This window comes from Phasianus colchicus, chromosome 4, assembly GCF_987193195.1.
Source record: "Phasianus colchicus chromosome 4, bPhaCol1.hap1.1, whole genome shotgun sequence".
NCBI classification, from domain to species: Eukaryota; Metazoa; Chordata; class Aves; order Galliformes; family Phasianidae; genus Phasianus; species Phasianus colchicus.
In genome coordinates, this window is record NC_143439.1 from 44419714 (window position 1) to 44442936 (window position 23223).

Consider the following 23223-nt stretch of genomic DNA (forward strand, 5'->3'; position numbering starts at 1 on the left):
AAGATAGCAGGAAAAAGTCCAGACCATCTCTCTGTAGGACAGAGGGTTTGCTGCATGCTGTGGTTTATCACTTAAGAGCCAAAGAATGAGGAACATTTCAGATTACCTAGCAAGGAACAAACAGGCTGACAACTGTCTGTAGAAGAGCCCTTGCACTGAATTAAGATATTTTATTAAGGCTTGAGGTTTCTAAGCCTTTGGCGAAAGGCTTTAGGCAGAAACTCGGTTAGGAAAAATGCCTATTCTCTCTCTGTTCTCTATTGCATTTGTATATGTATTTGTAGGTTTCCTTTCACTGGGGTTTTACTTTGTGAAGTGGATGATAATAAAATGGTGCCCTTAGTTTGTTCTCTGTTTGTTGTGTCAACAAACAGGATGCTAATAAGAAGCAACATGCTATGTATTAAGTTTCTAGTAAACAGCTTCAGGCTGCAAGACTCCATTGTCTGTAAGCACTTGGTCCCTTACCCACTAATCAGATTGTAGCGGACAGTGGTGCATTTGACATGCTGATGGCTCTACTTCAAGGGACGTGCTCTGTTCTTACTGAAACCCAGAGTGGCTGTGAGATACATGGGCTGAGCATTACATAGGCATAGGGCTCTTTGAAGTGCATAACAACGTCTGAGGCTTCTCTCTCCTTTTCAGGGTCCTGTGTATAAGCATATCCAACTCTAAGCCTGAAAGCGAGGAACAAAAAGAATGAATTTAAAATCACGTTGAGGCTGGAAGTTAGTGCTGTTATACAATACCTCAGCAGCTGAGTTGGCATGAAAGTACAGATACAGACATAAGAAACAGTGCTTCTGACTGAATGCCTTGGGTAAAACATGCTGGTTTTGCACTCCTCCTCCAGCACTGTACTAGTGTTTAAAAAAAACAAAAAGAAAATAATGCTGAGAAATCTTTGTACCTCTGTAAAAAAAAAAAAAAAAAAAAAAAAAAAGCTATTTTTGATGTGTAAGGTTTAATCTTACTGAGTCAAACCTAAGCATCTAAGTTAGGTTTTACTTGCCTGCAGTTAAATTTTATTCAGTTACTGCAACCTCTTAAAAAGCCTCTTTATGTTGTCTATGTTCAGAACACCTTGAAAAAGGTTTGATGGCAGCTAAATAAATAAATTGATGCTTCTTGTCAAATGTTTGTGCCTGACCTTGCAGAGGGACAGTTCAAGAGGCTGCAGTAAGAGTGAAGGAAAGGGAGCACTGCCGTTCTGCATTAGGAGGTACGTAGTTGTCTGCCAGGCTGCAGGCCACATTGATGCAGAGGGGAACTGCAAGATGGGAAGTAATGTTTGCCTTCCTACAGCTGCTTGAGTCTGGATTAGCTATATAAGTTAGTGGGAGAGCTTCAGAGCACCTGCAGAATTTCAGGTAGGCAGATTTAGCCAGGCACATCACTAAAACATTGCCCTGACTGCAACTGGCTCATGGTTGACATGCTTGTGGCATGAACAGCACAAGGCAGGGCTACCTGCCCCAGTTGATGTAGACAGGCCTGAGGTTGCGCTTACGAGCAAACCCTGAATTCTTTGGAGTCTGCATCTGTGTGGTTGCTTGCATGGACTCCAGGAGGCACAGAAGGAAAGTGTTCGCTATTTGCCAAGCTGAACGCAAGTGAAAATTGTAATTGACCAAGCTGTGGAAATGCCAGGGGGTTGGAAGACTTTCACCCAAGCCAAGGATTTCAGGCCCTCCACAGCAGTGTTGCTGTGCTTTCCCTGAATGTGTGTGAAACTGTTTCCTGCGTTTATACCTCAGAGCAGGACTTATGAAATAATTCAGGATTGTACCTTACAGCTAGCCAAATTTCCATTTCCTCTCTTATATGTTATATAACATATACATGACTCCAGATTTAATCCAGCAGTTTCCTTATTTGTAGGAATGTTCTGAAATGCCGTAGCTTGTCATGAGGCAAATGTTAAAATTAATGTGGCAAGATCAAGTTGTTGATTGTTCTGTTCCATTGCTCAAATAACATACATGCTTTGCAGGAGGTGAGAAGAGAACAGGAGAGTTTTAGGGATTCTTTTGAAGTGTCAGAGTTAGCTATGTAGAGAGTAACATAAAAAGTAAAGTTATGTACTCAGTTGTGGACTGGTTCAGATGTTAGATTGAGATGTGGTAACTCCTGAAGGAAAAATTCTGTAGTCAGACCCATGGGTCACACAGGACTGCAGCTGATGGGACCAGTCTTGTAACAGGAAGAAGAGATACAGTCTCTGGAATAGAAGTCTGCAGTGTATGTCTGGTTCTTCAGGCTGGGCTAAAAACAGCTTGCTTCAGTGCTTATTGGTATATTTGCAGAAGCTTGATCTAGTTGCTAATTATTTTTTCTTGTATTTCATTGTTCTGTAGGGCGGATTGGGCTAGATGATCTTTTGAGGTCCTTTCCAATCCCTGACATTCTGTGATTGTTCCAGTTTTCAATTATAATTAGGTGTAAACCAGAGTTTTTGGAAAGGGGAAAAGTTGGCAAATTGTTGTAAGTAGATACTTCTTATGTATGAGAAATGAAAACATCTGATTGCTGTTTCAGGCCTGATCCCAGTCAGAGCTGTACAACCTGATCAACCTTATAGAACATGAAGCAATATGTGGTGTTACTTAACATTGTAAAATATAGCTATTAATGTGATTTAGTGGGTTTGTTAACTGTGTGGTCATTTTTTTTTTTTTTTTTCAGACGTTAAACTTCATGGATTTTATTCTCCTAATATTACAACTATAAAGAAAATGATGTTTTGTGTTTGGTAGATAATCCTGTAAAGTATTTCTGTGACATTTTTTAAAGAAAATAACTAAATCTTGAATGCAAATCATTATTGCTTAATTTCTCTCATTCTGTGAAATTGGGATCTTCTTTTTTTGTTTTTTCTTTTTCCCCGAAAAAAACTAAGAAAGAGAAAACTAAGATGTTTGAGATGCCTCGAGGGTAAAGGCAGATTAGGTAGAACAGAAGCTGATGTGCAGGAGTTGGTAATTCTGAGATAGGTAAATCTCAGTTGAGAAACTTGTGCATTGCTGAAAGCTATTATTCATGTGCTGTCGGCTGCCAAAATATGCTTGTTGAGAGGCTGGCTGTAAAATTCAAAGTACGAGCTAAATCAATGCACTTTGATTTGTTTTGTAACATCTACCTACAGATTAAATTTTAGGTAAGTCTGAAGACCATCTTCCAGATTGGAGAAAACCAAAGGAAACCCTGCCTAGAAGTTACATAAAGAAGGTGCTCTTTACAAGTCACCAAACAGCGCTTAGTGATCAGATGCCTTAATTTGAGGAGGAACTATACTGAGCACATAGATTTCATTCTGGGTTGAATTAATGTTTTCAAATAAAGTGAAAAGCCTTGGCAATTGGGTTGGGTGAATGATGTAGAAAGGAGATTTCAACCTTTGCTGATGTTATTGAACAGATGTGACAGTCACGTATATAATTTAATCCCCTAGGGCTTGCCAGCTAGGCTTTCCTTATATAGCCAATAGAAAAGGGCTTGCCCCAAGCTCTCCTTGATGTCTCATTTAGGATTCTGCCCTGTCACCATCTTGAGGAGTCTGTTTCTCTACAGAGGGACTAAAGACAGTCTTGGTTGGATACCTCCCTTTTTTATACAAAACAATTATTTTTATGCAGCTGAAATCACTGAATGAGCTCTTCACATAATTATGGCTTTAACGTTACTGGAAAATGAATGCTTCAAGCCATTCCACTTGGTACAAACAGTAACTGTGCTGGCTACCAGAAGCTATCAGGAGAAGACAGAACTTGGATGGTCCTGTAAGCCACAGGAACACCCTTTTACACTAATTATGCAACCCATTTTCCACTTACATCCTCACTGAACCAGCTGGTGTCAATTCAGCTGGATTCTCATTTCCTGCTAGGAGGCGTCTGACAAGGTCTGTGCAAGTAATTCACCTGTATTGTTGAGATTTTTAGGAAGTGCTAAAGTGTGGCAAAGGTTGGCATGGAAGGATTGTAGTACTGTCCTAAGTTACTGCAGAGTTTAGTCTAGGAAAGCAGAAGTACTGCTGAGTTTTTTCATGTCTCTCCCACAGGCAATTCAGACTCCTTTTGGCTTGTTTGAAAAGAAAGGGCCATGGTGTTCTTGCACTGTTTGACTGTGTTGCAACAACCCTGCAGCTGATGCCCAGGCATTCTTTATTGATGTACAGATCAAATGACAGCTGGGAGTGGCTTTCTGGGAGTGACGTCCCACATACAGTGATGTCAGCAAAAGATTTAAAAAATTCAGGTGTGGCACGATCTGCCAATTAAACTGATTAGTGCTTTGGTGAAGTTTTGAGAATGGAGCTTTGACTCTACAGCTTTGCTTACTGAAGTATTTTATGGAGTACTAGTTTTGCCTAGTAATCGTCTTCTACTTGGTGCCTTTGCTGAAGTGAGCTGTAGGTTGAGGTAGGACCATACCAAAGGGCATGTGCTAGTTGTCTTGCTGTCTGAGAAATCTGCTTCTACCTTACAAATGATCCTGACTGCTTGGAAGCTGTGACACTGGAAGAAGTCCTGTGACTGGTGGGATCAGGATGGAGTGCTTTGCTGCATTGTTGGCAGAAGTCAAAGCTTGTCAGGAGTCGATGGAAGCTGGACAGAAGGAACTGAAGCATGACATGGAAACATCTCAAAAAGAAATCAGAACAGTGCTAGCACTGCAGAGGAGCCAGCAGCAGGTGAAAGAGGAACTGAAAGCAGAGATGAAATCTAGTCACTTGGATATAAGAAATGTACTTGAGGAAATCCAACGAGTAAGGGAAGAGATGGAAGCTCGGTTAAATACTCAGGCCGATCTGGTCTTACTGATCAAAGAAGTGAGCACCAACTTAATATGTGTAGACAAGGCTTTCCAAAAGATGGAAGAGAAGCAGGAAGGTTTTACCAGCCTGCATCTTCCTACAAAAGAAAATGTTGAACGCGGGTTTTGCTTTGAAAAATGCTTACACAAGGCACACCTGAATTTTCAAAAGCCCATGGAAGCTGATAGTTTGGAAGAGGAACCTGAAAAGAAGGTGCTTAGTGGTAAGACAATGGTGATTGCAAAAGCGTGAGGAGAGAAGTGAGGTTGTTCTTATTTGTGCTTGTCAAGTAGTTTGTTTTCAGTATTTGGAATGTTTCTGACAAATTGCGTCTCTGGCTAAAGAAAATAATTTCTAGAAAATGTGGGCATTATCCTGGTACACGTTAAGCAGGAGGCGGCTTTGCTTTGGCTCTACAAACAAAGGGGTGAGTGACATGCATTTCACCTGGTAAATCAGCAGTGCACAAGGTAGAGAGGTTTGGGATACCAGCAGTATGTGGCAAGTCCTGAGGTAGCTGCCCATTCGAGTACTGCTTCAAGTACTGTGCAGTCCTGAAGCACTTAAATGTAATGCAAACCAATGTTTGAACAGTTCTCTGTTTCTTGTTTATGATCTCCTCTAAACCAGAGAATCTGTGTATGGAAAATAGTTCTGTTTACCAAAAAAAAAAAAAAAAAAAAAAGGATGGGTCTAATGTTCTCATCAAAGAACAAGAATCTGCATCTGCTGTCTGTGTAGTGACCTCACAGGGAGTGGGAAGTTGCAAGGTCATCGGATATTCTTTTTGCCAGCAAAAATAGATGTGAATGATTCAGTAATCAGAAGGCTCAGTCTTTGCAAAATTACTGCTGCTGTTTTGATGGGGAAAAAGGATAATATCCCACATTGTTGGCTCTGTAGGGATACTGTGCTGCATGCAAAACTTGAGAATCTATGACTTCCAATATTCAGAAATTGAGCATCTCAAATAGACTTGATGCAGTGTTTTCTTGTCTGCTGGAGAAGAGTCCAGAACCTAAGCAGAGGGGGGAAAAAACATTACAAGTCTGACTTGTCTAAAGGTGGCAATCAACAATGGCAAAGTGAGGACTTGAGCTGGTAACTGATACCATCTTTAATTCAGAGTCTGTCATTGATATGTTATATCAGTGATTAGACTCTTAATGCTTTGTTTTAATGAAATCATGGCTTTTGTTTTGACATCATAGCGTGCCTTCTGTACAAATCTGGAAACAATCTGTCATTGCCCAGAGGTACATGGGCCATAAATAAGCATTGGAACGCTGCTGGTGTTAATCTGTGGAGGTTTCATGCTAGCTGAGAAATACTTTTCAACATTTGAAGTGGTTGTGCATAACACACGTCTGATAAAATTGCCAACAAGAATGTCAGGGAATTTTTGTGTATGTTTTTTGCTCAGCTTTTTTTAGTATAGTATCCAGAGTTGGCTTGGGTGGATGTTGGAATAAACACCTCTGAATAGTCTTGGTGTTCTAGGCACTGCAGTAAAACCATTGATGTGAGACTGGCAAACTGGTAAAGGCTGGCTGAACTATGGAAACAGCAGATGTCTGACTCCTGTGTTGCTTGTGGTTAGCTTTTGTATCAGTGTATTAAATAAAAACAACTTCATTAGGTAACTGTATCTGATGTAACCACTTTCCTGAGTATATCTTGTCTGCAGTCCTTTGTGGAAATTTAGAGCAGCTTTGTCAGGGTCATAACAAATAGATGTTTGTCATTTCATATAGTTAATTAAGTAATGACACGAGTATCTGTATTAGTGAATTTACCAAGCACCTTTAAATTAGGAATAATTCTTGAATTGTCTTTGTTGTGTAAGGGGAGCATTCAGAGAGGGAGGTGGAATAAATGAGAGAGTAGGAGTACATGAGCTACTTAGGTAGGGAAGGGCCGAATGTACATGTTTATTCTCTAGTCTCTGCCTTGTTGGTTTGCTTTTTTTTCCCCTCCCCTTGATTATTGTCTCTACTAATTTAGTTTTTCTTTAACAACCTTCACAAGCTGACAGGTATTTGCTACTAACACAGTATTTGGTGTGAGATTGCTGGGTATCTAACAAGATGGCTATCAAATTTGAACCCTTTTTCATGTAAAAAGATCTATTTCAAAAGGCATTGTGTCTGTACTGTGAGAAAGTAACTAGTCATGTTTGTTAAGAGGATGGTAAAAATAAGCTACCTAGAACTGGTAAATAAGCTTGATCTGCTTACTCTACTGATCAGAATTTGGCTTTTGATTTGGGTTATGTTGACATCTTTTAACTGCTCTGCTATTAATCTGCAATGCGTGTTACTAATTGAAAATTTACTCTGCAACAGTTAGCATCTCCTAAGCAGGAGTGCAGTAAAATTTCCAAGAATGCAGGAGTATCTGAACATTATAAAAACAATGTGCTGACATTTCTCTAACTAAAAGGGAATGCAAAAAATCTTGCCTACAGTGGACTTATTTGAAAATGTGAAGACCCTTTACACCCTGCTCAGTAAGAGAGGTGCAGATGGCATAAATATTTTGAACAGGAAACTTTATTTCACATGTTTTAAAAATGAGTGAAGTCTATACAAGACTGATGTATTAATGCAATAGATGATGTGTTGGTTAGATTAACAGTAAAACTTTGACTCTCAGTTAATGTCTTTAGTTGTATGACTGAGCCTTTCACTGCTGGTAGTATTCAAGTCTCACTTGACAACCTTCATACCAGATGTTTGGGCTTCAAAAGGATTCATTAGCAACTACTCCTAGTTCATTCATTTGTGTCTCTCTTTTTTTTTTAATCTCCACACATTCGTGTTCTTATTTCCTCTAAATCTCACCTCTCAGGTTTTGTTACTTTATCTGGAAGAAATCTTGTTAAGTTGAAACTGTATAGAGTAATCTGCGTAGATGTCTTCATTAAAATGCCAAGGGATATACGTGTGTTGCATCAACATTTTATTGCAAAAGTGTTTGCTTGTTCCATGCATGATCAAAAGGAGAAGGTGCTGTGCTAACTTTTCAGTCCAAAGGCAGTGAGAAACCTGTAACCTCTGTGGTGTTTATGAGTTGAACACTGGATTATGTAATGTGGTTTCTTTCCTCTGACAGTACGTGATTTTGTACTGTGATGTGATTGAGGTTGTACTGTTACTAAGAGTATTAAATGAACTATGTAATTCTTGGACTATAAGGAGTGGCGGGGCATACTTGAAATATATTTCAAGTTGTAGGGTATTTTAAAGTACCATATTTGTGAATGAAATTGCTGACAGTAAGAAGATGTTGAAAGATGTTTGGTTAACGGAGCTCGAACCTGAGCTATAGAGTGGAGTTCTTGCAGTGAACATTTTGAAAGGAAGGAAAAGATAAGTGAAAGTAGGGAAGAAGTGCTTAAGTATTCAGTGCTACATTACAGTGTAGAAAACATGAAGTTCACGTTGCAAAAAAATAAGAGACTATTAAGAAAGCAGTAAGTCACTGTATAGGTAGGATGACAGAAATCTTGTGTTTTATGAAAATATTTATTCAAAGCACTGTGTGAATAGTATGCTGAAGGGTAAGCCACAAAATATGTGAAGGTAAGATTAAAGAGCAAAGTGTTATATGCGAGGTTACGGTGCTAGAACCTAATCCAGCAGATGGTATTGTCTGCTCTTCTGTGCTATTAAAATAACTGTTTCTCCTAGTTAGTGTTTCAGGCAGTGTTTTCTTTTCTACCTATCTTAAAGCTTTGGTGAGACATGAAGTGTATATTAATTAATTGCTGTTGGTTTTGTTGTTTCAGTTGACAAGGGCAAGCAGCGGAGTCCTAAAAGCTCATGCATACAGACCCAAACCTCCACAGATGTGCATTCAACTGGCACAAAAACAGCTGAGTTGGCACAGTACAAAACAAAATGTGAGAACCAAAGTGGAATCATCCTGCAGCTCAAGAAATTCTTGTCAAGCAGTAATCAGAAATTTGAAGCATTAACAGTTGTGATCCAGCACCTCCAGTCTGAGGTAAAAACTTAGAACTGATCTGTATACTAGTTTTAGTTTGTCAAACTGTTCTCAACAGTGGCTTTTGAATATATCAGTATACTGATAAATAATGTTTCCACTCCAGTTGCTGCATTCTTGTTTGTTTCTCCTCCTAGAGTTCTTTTTATTTTAACATGTGTTACATTGCAACCACAGTTAACTATAGGCATATTAACTATAGCCTCCACTTAATGGTGCTATTATAACAAAATGCCTTCATGTTAGTGCAGTTTTTAATAAACTTTAATATGTATTTGTAGTCTAGAAATAATTTCGTTAAGTTGCACGTTCAATATAATGAAAGCTATTTTTTCTCTAGTACAAATCTGGTCAATTCAGTAAGAGCAGCTGTTATGGTTTTGTTTTTTTTTTTATTATTATTTATTTATTTATTTATTTATTTCTTGTTAAACTCTGGATTGGAACACCTTTCTCTAATATAATTTAGTATTTTCAAAGCAATTTGATACAGGAATTTTGGATACCTGTCATCTAATCTGAAATGGTGAAATTTTTCCTGCTAAACTTCTACTCAGTCTTTTAATTTATAATAAACACTTTAATTTGTGCTAAGTTTGTGAAATTGAAAGTCTTGGCATACGCTCTTCTCTCAAATATATTGTGTTTGCAACATCTTAAATGTCAGGAATACTTTTGGTACTTTCGGTGTATCTTTATCTGAATACATAAGAAATCTTCATATGCACATACTTCCTTCAGGCTGTTTTTACAATGTGTTTACAGTGTAAGCATGATTTCCATGCAAATAATGGGAGTGATTATTTTTAAAAGTGTCTAAGACAGGAAAGAGAGAAGAGCTGTATGGGAGAAAGTAGTAATTTTGCTGCTGCTTGTTTTTTCAGTATTATCTTGTGGGTGGAAAGAGAAGAAATTTCATTTCCTTTTAATGATATGAAATGAGTAATCATGAAGAGCTAAGTCTATGCACTTGTAAACTGGGCTAAAAATGACATACATGTGCTTTTAGTTGTTTCACTTCTTGATACTGAGGTTCTCTCGCAGGATAAGACGGTTCCAGTCTTACTGTACTTACTGTAGGAGTGAGAAGGACTGCTCTGCTATGGTTGATGTAGGCAGTACTTTGAAATCTGCTAATTAGCTGGGGAAGCATTCTGTACAATTTCTGTATTTTAGTGAAAAAATGTGAAGAGTAGTGGGTTTTTTGTTTGTTTCCCATTCCTTTCTGATGAAAATGTGGATTTCCATCTAGCTAACTTAAGCTCAAATGGCCAGGCATTTATTTTCTGGAAGTAGATCTTGGTGGGTTTTTTGATGCAGTTTGCTAATGTACTCTAGTAGTCAAGGGATAAAATTTTCAGCTAAGCATAGCTCAAGCTGCAAGCCCCTGCCTTAACTACCACAGAACCAGCAGAAAGTTTTCAGCTTTTACAAAAGTAGCTTGCAGCTTTTCTAGTTGAAAGAAAAAATTTAAAAAATATATATGCTTAGCTGAGCAACAAGGTTGTGCTTCCATTCCTCCTACTTGAGCAAGTATGAAGTAACACAAAGCAGCCTGAGCTGATGAAATACCATGCTGTTGTCAGAAGGTCCCACTCTTGGCTGCTCTGGTGATTGTCTGCCCCTGCAGAAAGTTGATTCAGCTTGCAGCTACCAGAAAGCTACCCCAGCCAAAGAGAGAGCGTTTCTTTGCCAGATTAGTTGCATGGACCCTTCTTCCTGGTCAGAGGCAGTGCAAAAGGGCTGTGGACAGTCTGTGCTGTCAGATAGAGAAAGGAGCTGGGCTGTGCTGCTGCACTGCTTCAAAAATGTAAGTCTCAGCCAGAACTTCTTGACAAAACCTACGTCAGCCTACTGTATTCCCTGTGGAAGGAAGAATTGACAAAGCTGAAGTTAGTAGGAGAGGTGATTCAATTGCTGCTATTTCTCCTTTTTTTCCTCCAAGAGTTCCTGATGCATTTCTGCACAAAAGTTTTAAGTTGCTTTTTATGAGCTCATTTGAAATGGGATAGCCGCTGACAAAATTAGAATGTGCTGGCAATGACTTATGTCAGAAGTGCAGCCAGCACTCTGGAGTGAAGTTGCAAAGCTGCTAAGGGTTAAATGAGATTGTGTGAGGTTGCTGTGCTGTTTCCAGCTGAGCAGGAATCTGTCTCAAAACTCTGTGTGAGTTCAAACGTGTTTGCTACAAGCATTATCATGGAGGTGTCAATATTAACAGCTGGCTCTGATAATACCTTACCACTTGAGCTGTCAGGGTTTATCCAGATGATTTGTGTGCCTTTACCAAGACTGTTCTGAATTTGAGCAAGTGTCTTCAAGATGAGCCAATCTACAATGATCATGTTATAAAACCCAATTTCTATTGAGCAGGAGATCCTATTGCAATGAATTTTCACTAGATTGAAACCCTGATTGCAAACTAAACGCAATGAGTAAGTTGTCTGGCAACAACATCAAACTGTACCAAGTTTTTCCATTGTTAGATTATTGTGTGTTAAAAGGATGTGTTAAACTGCAGTCTTGCCATAAAAGCAAGCTAGTCTGTCTAGATGGCTATTCCCCTGCTAAACCTCTGGTAGTTCCTGCAACTCCCTGACCTCTTCCTTTTTTTTTATTGTTCAAACAGGAAAAGTGACAGTACGGTGGAAATGGTGAATATACAATAGGCTTACAAAGTGCAAAGGAAAGCAGTCTTCCATTAAACTTTAATTACATAATCTCTGAATTGAATTATGCAATACAACATTTGAATCATAACTTTGAATTAATTTATTTAATTAATTTATATATGTCCCTTCAGTAGTAGCTGTGTACACTGAAACATTGAAAGTATGGTTTAAGATGTCTGGTCTTAACGCTTGGCTTGAGGCTGTGGCTCAACTTGTGGAATCTGCACTCACTCTGCACAGCTTGGTACCCACCAGGCTAGGGAGAGCCATCTCAGGAACCCCATCAGGAAATTGTGGGGAGGGAGAGTGCACAAGAAAACAAAACAAAAAAGCAACCAAACAACTACGATGGGTCTGGCTTTATTCGGCTGTCCATACTCAAAGTTTTATGGTCTATTCCCCTGTGAACTCTGGGAACGAGTGTCAGTGAGAAACCACCAGTGCTTGTGTGAGGTAAAAATGTAGGCCTGAGAGGCCCGCAGCAGTGTATGCTCAGGTTAAACCACCACAGCTTTGGGATTTTTTTTTTTTTTTAAATTTGTTTTGTTTTACTGTGGAGGCTTTTTGTGGTTTTCATTTGTCACTTTGTTTTTGTCAGCTCAGTAGTGAGTTGGTCTTAAAATCTGGTTTTGTCTCTTCTAAAGCTGTTGAAGGAAGACTTACCCCTCAAGTGAAGAGGAAATGTATTGCCTAAACTGTTTTGTTGACACTGAAAGTGTGAATTGACTTTTTATCCTCATATTTGAATGCATGCATCTTAATTGCCACTTAGAGAAGTATTCAAGTTAAAATATATATATATATATATATAAATACTCAGTTTTGTTTTTCTAGTTTAAGAAATAAATCTTTTCAAGTGCTTCAGGAGCTCCCAAAAGATTCAGTAATAGAAGTAAGCTTCAGAATTGTGCCTGTGATACAGAAATGAACAGAAATCAAGCTTTACTGTGTTCTTCTTTTGGCATGCTCCAGAAGACTGGAGTTTACAACTCAGATTTTACTTCAGCATGAACATGGTGATTTCTTTAAGAAGTTTCCATCACTGGAGGAATGTGATTTGTGGGGCTAAGGAGCGTGGACAGTAACATGGGGATAGCATTAATTGTGGGTATGATGCAGGAAGCAACATAAGTAATGAGCTAGAAATTTTGTGGCTGAGATGGTCTTTAGTATCTTTAGGTGGAAATAAAGACCACCATTACTATATGAGCTACTATAAATGGCACTTGAAGAGTTTTTTCTGTGCACAGAGAAACATTCATCAGAATAATTTCTCCTGGCCTTTATGGAAGTATAACAGAAAATGTTCATTAGGTGATAAATGTGTATCCTTCTTACAGAGCTGAAGTACAAATTCCATCATTAAAACCAAAACTCTTATTGGTAAACAGAAGAATTTTGGAACAATCATATTTTTGGTATATAAATATGAAATATGTTGGCAGGGCCATTAAGCGCAGCTCCTTGTCTGTGAGTTTTTAAATTTATAATTTTGACCTTCCAGAACCTAACATCAAACTTGTCTGGTTTTCATTAGGATGCTCATTCAAAATGCACTTCTGCTCTTCAGGTCTGGATTTCCAAAGTATGGATGTCTCTTTCTTCAAAACAGAGAATGGGAGTGTTTAATTGAGATAATTTGTGTTTCTTCAGATTTAAAAAATACAAAGTATCTTCCCCTTCCAGAGCTGGGCTCTGGAAGTGTTTGTCTTCTTAGAGACAGCTGTTGGAAAGTGAGGAGGCTTCAAATTATTCGTTCTCTGTAATACCTAGTTGCTAACTGATAAAGCCATTTTTAGCAACAGAATGTTTGGCAACTTTGAAATTTAGTGAGCTCTTAACTTTCCAGCTTCTTGAAGGACACTTTAGTCCAGGTGTGGTTGAGTATTCAGAGTGGACAATGGAGAGAACTGGGAGTCCTGTCCTCTTGCTACTCTTAACAAGTTGAGAGAACAAGTCTGTTGAGAAAACAAGTCTTTAACTTGAAAGCAGGCTTGATGTCTCAGGCACCCAGCATTGCCTTCCATGAGGAAGCCTGTTTCCATCCCTACCTTGTTATTTCTCCTAATTTTTATTTATTTATTTAAGAAGACACAAAGTTAATTACAAAGTAGCAAGCTAGATGTCTCTCTTGAAATTTGAAATGAAAGGAGGGGCTAGTGAAAGAAATAAAGTAACTTTTCTATACTGTATTTGCTTTTCTATACTGTATTTGCAGATGAAATTCTAAACATCTTGAAAGGACTTAAAGCAGATACGGTAATGTTTTGCTCAAACATACAATTTCGAATCTTAACATTCTAAAAAAAACATAAAAGGGATTATAATTTCATAGATGTTAGAACTTAAGACAATATAATTTGTCAAAGCTGCATGGTATCTGTTGAAACTTTGTCTAATGCTTGAATCAGATGAATTGAGACAAGCTTCAAAAAATGCTGAAAAATGAAATGAGCAGTTACTCAAATAGGGTAAATTTACTTATGAGATCAGAATTTTCACAGGGAAGGGAAGTCATTCTGTATGACGTGTTTTAACTGATATCACAGTTCAGAAATCTTTAAGAAAATGGGCCATAAAGTTCAATAGTGGATGTTACTGTGTCTAGACCTAATTTTGTAAAGACGTCACTTTAAAATGGGAAGACGAAGTTCCCATATGATGATAAGAACACATCTAAAGTTTGTAAAAACACAAAGAGCCCACAACTGTAATACCCATGTTAAATATTAAGTGACTCATAGGAATCCTGTTTGGCTGGTTCTCTGCTTTAGTGTTTCTCTTACTAAACATCAAGGAATGGATGCCTCATTCTCCATAAAAGTACCTAGCATATGAGAGAAGTCAAATATTGTAAGTTACAATAAGTCTCTTACTTAACAAGGAAGCATAATCTGAGGCCTAATTTAATTCTTTTTGAAGCAATAAGTCAAGGACAGGTGAAAATTTATTGCTTCTTTTGTCTCATACAAAGGCAACACACTTACCATGTCAAGAGTAATTTGAAAGTAGTAATTTCATGCTAGATCTACTGATTTGAGATGATTAATGTCTTTTTCAGTAATTGCAGTAATAGTCTGTTCCTCCATTCAAAAATGCAGTTGGGGCAGAGGGTAAAGGCTGTTTCTTGTGCCACTTCCTTGGCTAACTTCTTTAGCTTGATTTTGCTTCTGAGATTTATTTAGAGGACAGGGCTTTGCCAGAAAAGCAGGAGCAGAAACTGATAGAAGTACTCTAACATAAGGACCAAAATAATCAATTCTAATTTAATGCTGCAAAGCGGATATGAATGACCTTTTGTTACCCCTTCGTAACTACTTTTGAGCTACGGCTGCTGACAAATGAGTGTCTGGAGTTTACACAGAGGTGTGACTCAGTTTCTACATTATGGCTGGTGATCTTTTCATGGCTGCCCCAGGACAAGGATGGAGCAGGCTTCACTTTCTAGTGCTTTGTCTGGTCAAGAGGAGTATCTGCTTGGATGAGAGTGATTCACTCTGTGCTGGGAATTGTTGACAACTGAACCTGCTCAAGTATTAAAAAATAGTTAAATGATAATCTGTTCCTCTGCACAATCAGTGTCAGTGTCCTATAAGGTCTAAGCACTAACATTACAGAATTGCTTGCAAATAACCATTATTTATTTATTTAAGGTAGTCAATATTTCCCTCTGAATACGGTTTCAAGTGCTTGTGGTTTGATATCAGATGGCTTTCAAAACCAGCCCTTCGTTTCCTGGAATAAAATTGACCCCATGTATGACAGTAAAGCACACAAATGCTTCTGTTCTTTAACGCCCTTGATGAATTTCTGTCTTATGCATTCTGAACAAGTTTTGTTTAGTCTTTTCTAATAGAATGTTTTATAAAAACAGGGTAATGTATTTTGTTTTGAAGGTTGTTCACCTCCTGTATATGTCAGCTCTTGAAATGACTTGTTAAGGAGAGGTGTATTAGTGATAAAGATAGAAGGCTGATGTATAGCCATTCAGATCAGAGATGCTTCCAACCTTTCAGTTCTGCCTGTAGCAGGTATGATTGCTGCCTTTTAGTGTGACTCAAAAGCTTCCTGTGCTTGTGCATGCCATAATAGCATCATCTCAGCTTTGCTCCCTCTTCTCTTGGCAGGGACCATGTTGCATCACAGCCCTAAGAGAAGAATATCCCAGTTTAAGCAGGGAAGTTTGTAATGAAAAGAGTCCCACAGCACCACTTTATTTCTTGAAATATTTCAGAACTGAACATCAGATGTGGCTGTTCCTAGTAAATATGCTGGTATTTTGCAGCGTTCTGTTGGAGCCATGCACGATTCTTGTCCCAAACCAGAAAGTGAACATTTACAATACAAGGCCTTGCAAGATATGGAAATATTAACCTGAGAATTGAAGAACTTAGTGGTGGGACTTTGTAAAATGACAGTTGCTTGAAGTTTGCTAACTTGGAAATGCTGCAGAAATCCTGGAAGAATGATGCATTGCATGGGGTAGACTAGGGAAATGTGATGAGTAGTTTGTGATTTGCTTGTTGATCCCACATTGCTGCTTGCAGCAATTTAAAAAATAAAAATATAATTTAAAAAAGAACCATAGTAATAGTGGTTCTTTTTTAAGTACAAATCCTAAGGAGCACACATTTCCATTTCAAAAAAGAGTGTGATGGAAGATGGGTGGCATTAGCTTATTGGGCACATGCACTCAAGACTGAAATTCTGCTGTAGTTCGTTGTTTGCATTTGATAACTGCTGAAGGGCTTAATATAGTTAACTTGGGAGGAAAAACTTGCCGAAGGAAAACAGGACTCTTGAGCCCTCTTTTTAGGGGAGTATGGCCAACCTGGGGCTCTCTAAGCTGTGACTGGTAAGCAGAACGTGGAGCTCCACACCAGCTGGCCAGCAGTGGGATGGGCTGAGAAACCCACAGCAATTAGCCTGGCGCAGCCTCATAAGGAAACGCTGACAGTAGGAGTTGCTAGTTTGCCATAAAACTGCCTACTCTGTGATCTGGGGTCTGCAAAGTTGCTGTGTGGGTTGTTTGAGCAATACCTGCCAGCTGAAAGTGCTGGTACCTCAGCTCTTGGAGGTATCTTCTGACACAGGTGAACATCTGGTATACGTGCATGGCCCAGAAGGTTGGCTGTTGGTGTGGTTGGTGTGAGGTACCTTTCTTATTCACTTTGGAATGTAGACCTCTGCAGAGCATCCTGCTTTTGAAGGAGGCAAAGCAATGGAAACTGTTCTGCCCTTGACATGTTCTCTCCATTGTTTGTCTAAAATGCTACTAGGCTGATCTATTTGAACTGCAGTAAAAACAGCTGGTTGCTAGGAAAAACACCCTTAAGCCTGTAACTGTGCTTTGTAATTGCCAGTAACAAAAATTCAAATAAGAAATTTTGTAGTTTATTCTGTTCCTGGCTTTGTCATCTTGAAACAGTCACGTCCTCCCCCCACCTTGTACCTCCTTGTGTTTTCTGCTTTCATGTTTTCACCTGATCACAGTATCCTTTCTTTTGGGAATGTTTCTCCCTGGAGTTTCTTGACTAATTCTCAAGAACTGTGAAGGAGTTTTAATGTAATCTTTCACATAACAAGAAATGTCTAAGGCTCCAGTGTTATGCTGACAACTGTTTTGCAGCATCTTCTTGGGGAAGTGCACATTAATAGTGGTGCCTGTGGCAAAGCTTCTATCCCCCAGATCTATTCTCATTGCTTCATACTGCTTCCATGTTTGCTTTTGCTAAAGCTACACTGAATTTCTTGTACAGCTGTAACAGATTCTTTTGAAATGAGAAAAATAGGTCCTCAACCATTCTACATGATCTTGCAGTAAGCTCATATATTTTGCCAGGAACTGTTACAAAGACCCTCCTTGAGTCTTTGACAGTGATTCAAGGATCATCTTGCTAGAAAAGGCTCTTTATTATTGCCAGATTTATCTGGAGAGATGCCAGAACTGCTTGATCCTGCCTCTTGGATTTGCTCTTTCAGTTTCTAACACTGATTTTCATCTAGAATCTTGTGAAATATGAGCTAGAAGGTAGCTTGATTTTCCAGCCCAAAGTACTCACGTGCCTGTCTTCAAACTAAACACTGAAGATGGTTCTCAGTGGATCATTCAAGCGGTCTTCGGTATTTTACACTTTAATCTCAGGTCTTAAACTTTTGAGTTTTCATGAGAAGACCCCTGTATCTGGAGCTTTATTTCACAACTTAGATGATAATAGTGCTAAATGAATTGCTTGTCCATCTGATTGTTGAATGTGGCTGCTTAACTATGTGACCACCTCAGACTGCCTCTTTACAGAATTGTAGAATTCTTTGAATTGGAAGGGGCCTTTAAAGATCATCTACTCCCTGTTTTGTTGCAGGGCAGCTGGGCACCTGCAGCTAGGTCAGGTTGCTCAGAGCCTGATTCAGCCTGACCTTGAGTGTCTTCAGGGATGGGGCATCCACCACCTCTCTAGGCAACCTGTCCCCTAGGCTGGTAGTGCATGGCTGGCCTTCTCTGAGAATGTACTTTTATGAGTGGTCATGATAAAAGTCTGCATGGATCTCCTGGTTTGGAAAACCAAATGGAAAAGTGGGAGGCTGAGGGCACAGTGTTCAACAGCAGCAGTAAAAAGTAGAAGGGTGCAAGAGCAGCAGAATGCAGGAAATGTAATATATACATGTGTGTGGGGGTGTGTGTGTGTCAGTTGAGCAGTTGATACTTCATTTTATTTTAAGGTTTTGGCCTCTGGTCAGTGCTTAGTATATTCTAATATGTGTCCTTTCCTCATCAGATTGTTTTAATTAAAATGGATACAAAATGTTCTGCGGACCATGAGGAAGGAAGGCCTTTGGGAACATTCACTGCAAATGTTAGCATCTCCCAGGAGGCTGCTGCGTGGTCTGGCCGTTAGGCTGAGGGGAAGAAAAATCAGGCTGTCCTACTAACTCAGGCAGGCTGGGAGAACTTGGGTTCAAGGATGGTTATTTTTTAGAACTAGGATAAAGAGTGAGTATGCAAACAAAGCAGTGAGGCTGGAAGGGAGTGGTAGAGAACATCCAACCTCCTAAGTGTGCACTGATTTAATAATGAACAAGGTTACTACAGAAGGAAGCTTTGGAAGACGCTTTAGTGGTTCATTTGCTGGAAAGCTCCCTGCTTGGCATTGTCAGAGCTCGGCTCACTGCAGCATGCAGTGCTGGGTCCTGCGGTGGGCACGGCTGCAGGGAGCAGAGCAGTGACCCCCATCCTCCCGACGGGGAGCGGGGCGGCACCGTGGGCCGCCGCTGGGGCTCCCTGCTCAGCAGGGGGCTTAGCATGAGGACGAGGAGAGGTTCCCAGCCTTAGACCGGTAGCGTAAAAGCGCTCGATGCCAAGGCACGGCTGCTTAAGCTCTCCAAGCGTATCGGTGTCCAAGCGAGCGTTCCGCCCGTGGTTCTCACCGGGACGGCCTGACCGCACGGGTCGAGCAGCGGGACGCTCCCGTGCGGGATGGACGGCCGCGCTGCGCCGGGCGCGTCCCGGCGGAAGGAGCGGCACAAAGCCGCGGCTCAGCCTGCGCTGCAGCTCCGCCGCCAGCCTGCCTCGGGGCGTGCGCCGGCCGCCCGGCCTCCCCCGCGCCGTCCCCGCACGCAGGGCGGCAGCGGCGCGTCCACGGGCTGCCGCGGCCGAGGGGAAGGGCAGCGCTCCCCTCCCCTCCCCTCCGCCGGGAAATCGCCCGGAGCCCGGGGCTCGGCTGCGCGGAGGGCAGGACTGCGGCTGGCGGCGCTCGCGGCTGCGGCTGCCCCGAGATGGGCTGCGCCAGCAGCAGGCTGTGCCTCTACCCCCAGTGCGCCGCAGCCAGGGTAACGCTGCCGGGGGGCTCCTCGCGCTGGGCTGCTTTGGGGGGCGGCGGTGTGGGGGTGGGCTTGTCTCTTTTTTATTTTTTTTCTTTTTTTTTCCCCCACCCGGTGCAGCAGGGAGGGCAGCGGCTGCCTCTGCATGCCACTGCGAGCCCCTAACGCACCTTACCGGGGGCAGATGGAGTGCTTGGCAAAGTTTTGGGGTCGTGCTTGTATTTTCCTTAAGGAAGCTTCAGATATTTATTTCAGTGCATGCCTCTTTCACCGTACTCCGGTGCCCTTGTCAGCAATCGCTTGGTTTGTTCTGTAAGGTTATGTTGCTCCACCCATCATAAAATATGTAATTAATGGCTGTGAAGCAGGATCTTAATTGCAGTGTTATCCTGGAAAAAGCTGTTCTCCGTTTTAAAGTATAACTTGCTTAACAACAGGACATCTGTGTATTTGGTAACAGCAGGACTGTTATCCTAAATGATTCATAGCTTGGCTTCTTGCTCCTGCCTCTTGTTTTCCTACAGAGCACATGCAAGTTATTGGAAGGTGCCCTGTTTGGATCACTTATGTTTGTCTCTGTTTGTTTTTACTTCTGCAGAGGGAGGAAGCACTGAAACAACATAAAGAGTTATCTCAAGAACTAGTCAACCTGCGAGGAGAACTAGGTAAGAACCTATTTTTCCAAATCTGAATGAAAACAGAACTGCAGCAAACCAGGTCTGTGGAAAGAGTGATGCCGTGGCATTGTAATGGCAGGCAATGAGTTCCCTGGCTGAGTTCTGCTCGGGAGCTGCACTGCTGCATTGCTCTGCACCACTCTGCCTTTGCCTGCTCATGGAATCTGCATCTGGTGGGCAAAGCACTCCCTTCCTGAACCTAAGAGACTGTCCCACATTGTGCCCTCTGCTTAGATACCCAACTTGTATGCTGTTTCTAAAGATATGAAGAAGAAATCTATAAATCTGTGAAATACACTGCACCAAATCTTTGTTTTGCGTGAGTTGCTTGTCGGTGAATGAATATGAAATTAACAGAAAGAAATGGTATCAGGCTAATGAGATTAAATTTTTAAACTCAGCCTAGCAGACAGCTGCAATGTGAAATGGAGCTGTAATGTGCAAGGGCTGGTTTTGCAAACTTTGAAGCTTAGTTTAACTGCATTTAATGGTAACTTCATAGAACTGGTTCAGTCTCGAAGCAGAATAATCTTGTGGAGTCTAAAAAGTCATCAAATTGAAACTGATGGCATTTGAAAGTGAAGCTATCATTTTATAGACAGCTCACCTCTGTTGTTATAGAACCCCTTTACAAAGGAAAGATCCTTGGGAAGCAGCAGTGATTTGTGTGAAGTAGTTTTAGATAATGACTGATTACTGAGGAGTTGGAAACTTGTATTTTTACATGCTTTGGAAGCTGTCTCAGCCCAACTTGTCTTGTGTGGGTAGGCCTTCTTGCATGCGGGTGTATGTTTAATTATCAGATTTTTTATTAGTGCTGATTAGCAGGGTGGGCAACTCCATCAGCACGTCTGTTGAAAGAGCTGAAAGCTGGCGGGTAATGGCATGAATAGAGGAAGCCTTGCAGACCAAGCAAGTATATGAACGTACTGAAAATACAAAACGCATTTCAGAGATGTGTTTTCATTGCTGGAAGTCAGTGCTGAAGAGCAGAGGCTTTTCTAGAGCTTAGTGCATGATGGCATCTGTCAAGCTGCAGCCTTTAACCTTTCTGGTGGCCAAGTGTCAGGGTTGCAGTTCTGCATCTCTTCCAGGCCAGTCCCAGTAGGAGCTGCTTGTGAGAGATCCTTGTAGCCCTCTGCCTTTCTGTCCTTGTGTCAGCACTTGGGAAAGCTAGTGGTTGGGCTCACCTGCCTGCCTGGTGAGTGCCAGAACAACCACAGGGGAAGGGGCTGCTGGGGGAGGTGGAGGCCGTGTCCCTTGACTGCAGCATCAGCACATCTGCTACTCTGAAGTGACAAAATTAGAGTGAGAGTAGTACTGTGCAAACAGGATTCTTGCATTGTTGGGTGACCTATGAAGTTGTGTTGTGAAGATGATGAGGACATAGATTTATTTTCTGTATGTGTGTGTGTACGTATACGAATGTATGTAACTTTCTGGGCAAATCTATTTGTTTACCTTATCATGAACATTTCTTGCTCTGACAGCAAGCCTTCTGAAGTAAGCCTCCCTATCCTGTCATTGCATCTGCAGTGTTATCTTTCCTTTATCTGCCTTTATCTTTCCTTTATCTTTCCTTTATCATCCAGGCCAATTAACAAGAAGGGGAAATTCAGATTAGAAGGATAGACCAAAATCTATCCAGCGCTAAGCCCATTTTTTAGGGTTTTGGTTGTTTGTTTTCTGAAAGCTTAGTTCATTCCAGAGACCTGGGATGGGGCTCCTACTACAAGAATGCACTGCCCTGCCAAAGGGTACTTAGACAGCTTCAGACAAATCAGCCCCCCTGTGCTGCATGGCACCTGCCTGCAGAGCTGACAGTAGGTGATGCTGTGCAAGGCCACCACCATCCTCTTCCAGTGGTAACACTTCTGTGCCAGCTCTGCAGAGCAGCTGAGGACAGCCTCAGGTTTCCACACTGCCCGTAATTTCAGAGAAGAATTTATCTTCATGCAGGGTCTTGTGTCTTAACTCCATCATGCACGTAGACTGTCTGTATCTCTTACCATGGGATGGGAATGTATTAACTGCAGTACTGCAAAATTAGACACATCTTCCGTTCTATCTGGCTTGAAGAGGGTTTGTTTAAAGTAGATAAATAAAAAAGCCAGCTGGCCCTTACTTGTTGACCAGCTTTGCAAAAACATTCTTGCAGTGTTAGCTTTAGCTGACAGTAACCTGTTTAAATGCACACCTGCTAATCAGCTTTGTGTTTCCACTGTTAAATGCGTACAGCTGTACTTCAGGTTCCCATAGGCTATCTGAGGTAAGCACTGAGAATTTTGATTGATGGTGTCAGTTAGACACAGGCTGACATTTGAATCTTTTTTGGTTGTACAGACACTACAGGTCCCACAGAGTCCAGGCTGACATGTTTGTAAGGCATGTTGTTCACAGGCTGGGAACAGGCCATCTAGGAAGAGGAACCAGGTGTGTCAAGCTCCATGTAGGCTGTGCCAGGTTTGAGAGGAGCACAGAATCTTTTGCTGCTCACACCTTGCAGTGTCGAGTCCTTGGTTTCTGCCTTTTTGAAGTTTAATTGTGTATGTTCCCAGGCTCCTTTATTTATCTTGTGAAACTGACTGGCTTGCTGTAAAATTCTGTAATTCCGTAATACACTTCCTATTCAAATACATTCTTGTTTAATGACGGTGTGCAAATGGAGCATTAGCAGTGTGGGCTGATTGAGCCATGCACTGCTGCAGCCCTAAGATCTCCCTTAGCCAGCTGTGGTGTCCTTATTCCACGCATGGAGGGCATTCCCCAGGCACCGTGTTGGGGGTTGGACATAATGGTGGTTGGGGAAGGGCTTTTCAAAGGAGGCCAGATCCATTCACAGCCTCAGGGACTGAACGGGGGAGATTTCAGTGTAACTGCTTTGGTCCTGGGAACCCGGAGCAGATCCGAATGCTGCTTGTCACTTAAATTTCCCTGCTCATTAACGTACAAGCTGCTATATAAATCATTTCTAGTTGCCTGTTTAATTATGTAAGTAGAAGCAGCAAGAACTGCATATTTCCTCAGTGACATGAAACTGCTCCTTGCAGTGAATTTGACTCTGGATTATTTCAGTCTGCAGCTCTGCTGGCTGCAGCCCAGGCCCATGCTGCTGCAGGGTTGGCACAGCAGCTGCTGGCCCCTTTGGACCTGCAGCCAGGAATCTTTTTAGTGGGCAGGAGGGATGTGCACGTGTCCTGTGCAGTCCTGTGGACTCCTCTGCATTGCA

General features: G+C 41.2%; 1 protein-coding gene across 8 annotated transcripts in view; it reads left to right on the forward strand.

Moving 5' to 3' along the window:
* MTUS1 (microtubule associated scaffold protein 1) overlaps positions 1-23223 on the forward strand; it is a 111296-nt gene that overhangs the window by 74245 nt on the left and 13828 nt on the right. For 7 of the 8 annotated variants that reach the window (XM_031588647.2, XM_090139375.1, XM_031588646.2 and 4 more), the window contains 2 exons: positions 8610-8827; positions 19916-19982. In XM_031588647.2, coding sequence (XP_031444507.2) covers positions 8610-8827; positions 19916-19982 — 285 coding nt within the window. Of the gene's footprint in view, positions 1-8609; positions 8828-19085; positions 19327-19915; positions 19983-23223 lie in introns of those variants that run through there. The other variant, XM_031588651.2, reaches the window with a different exon arrangement.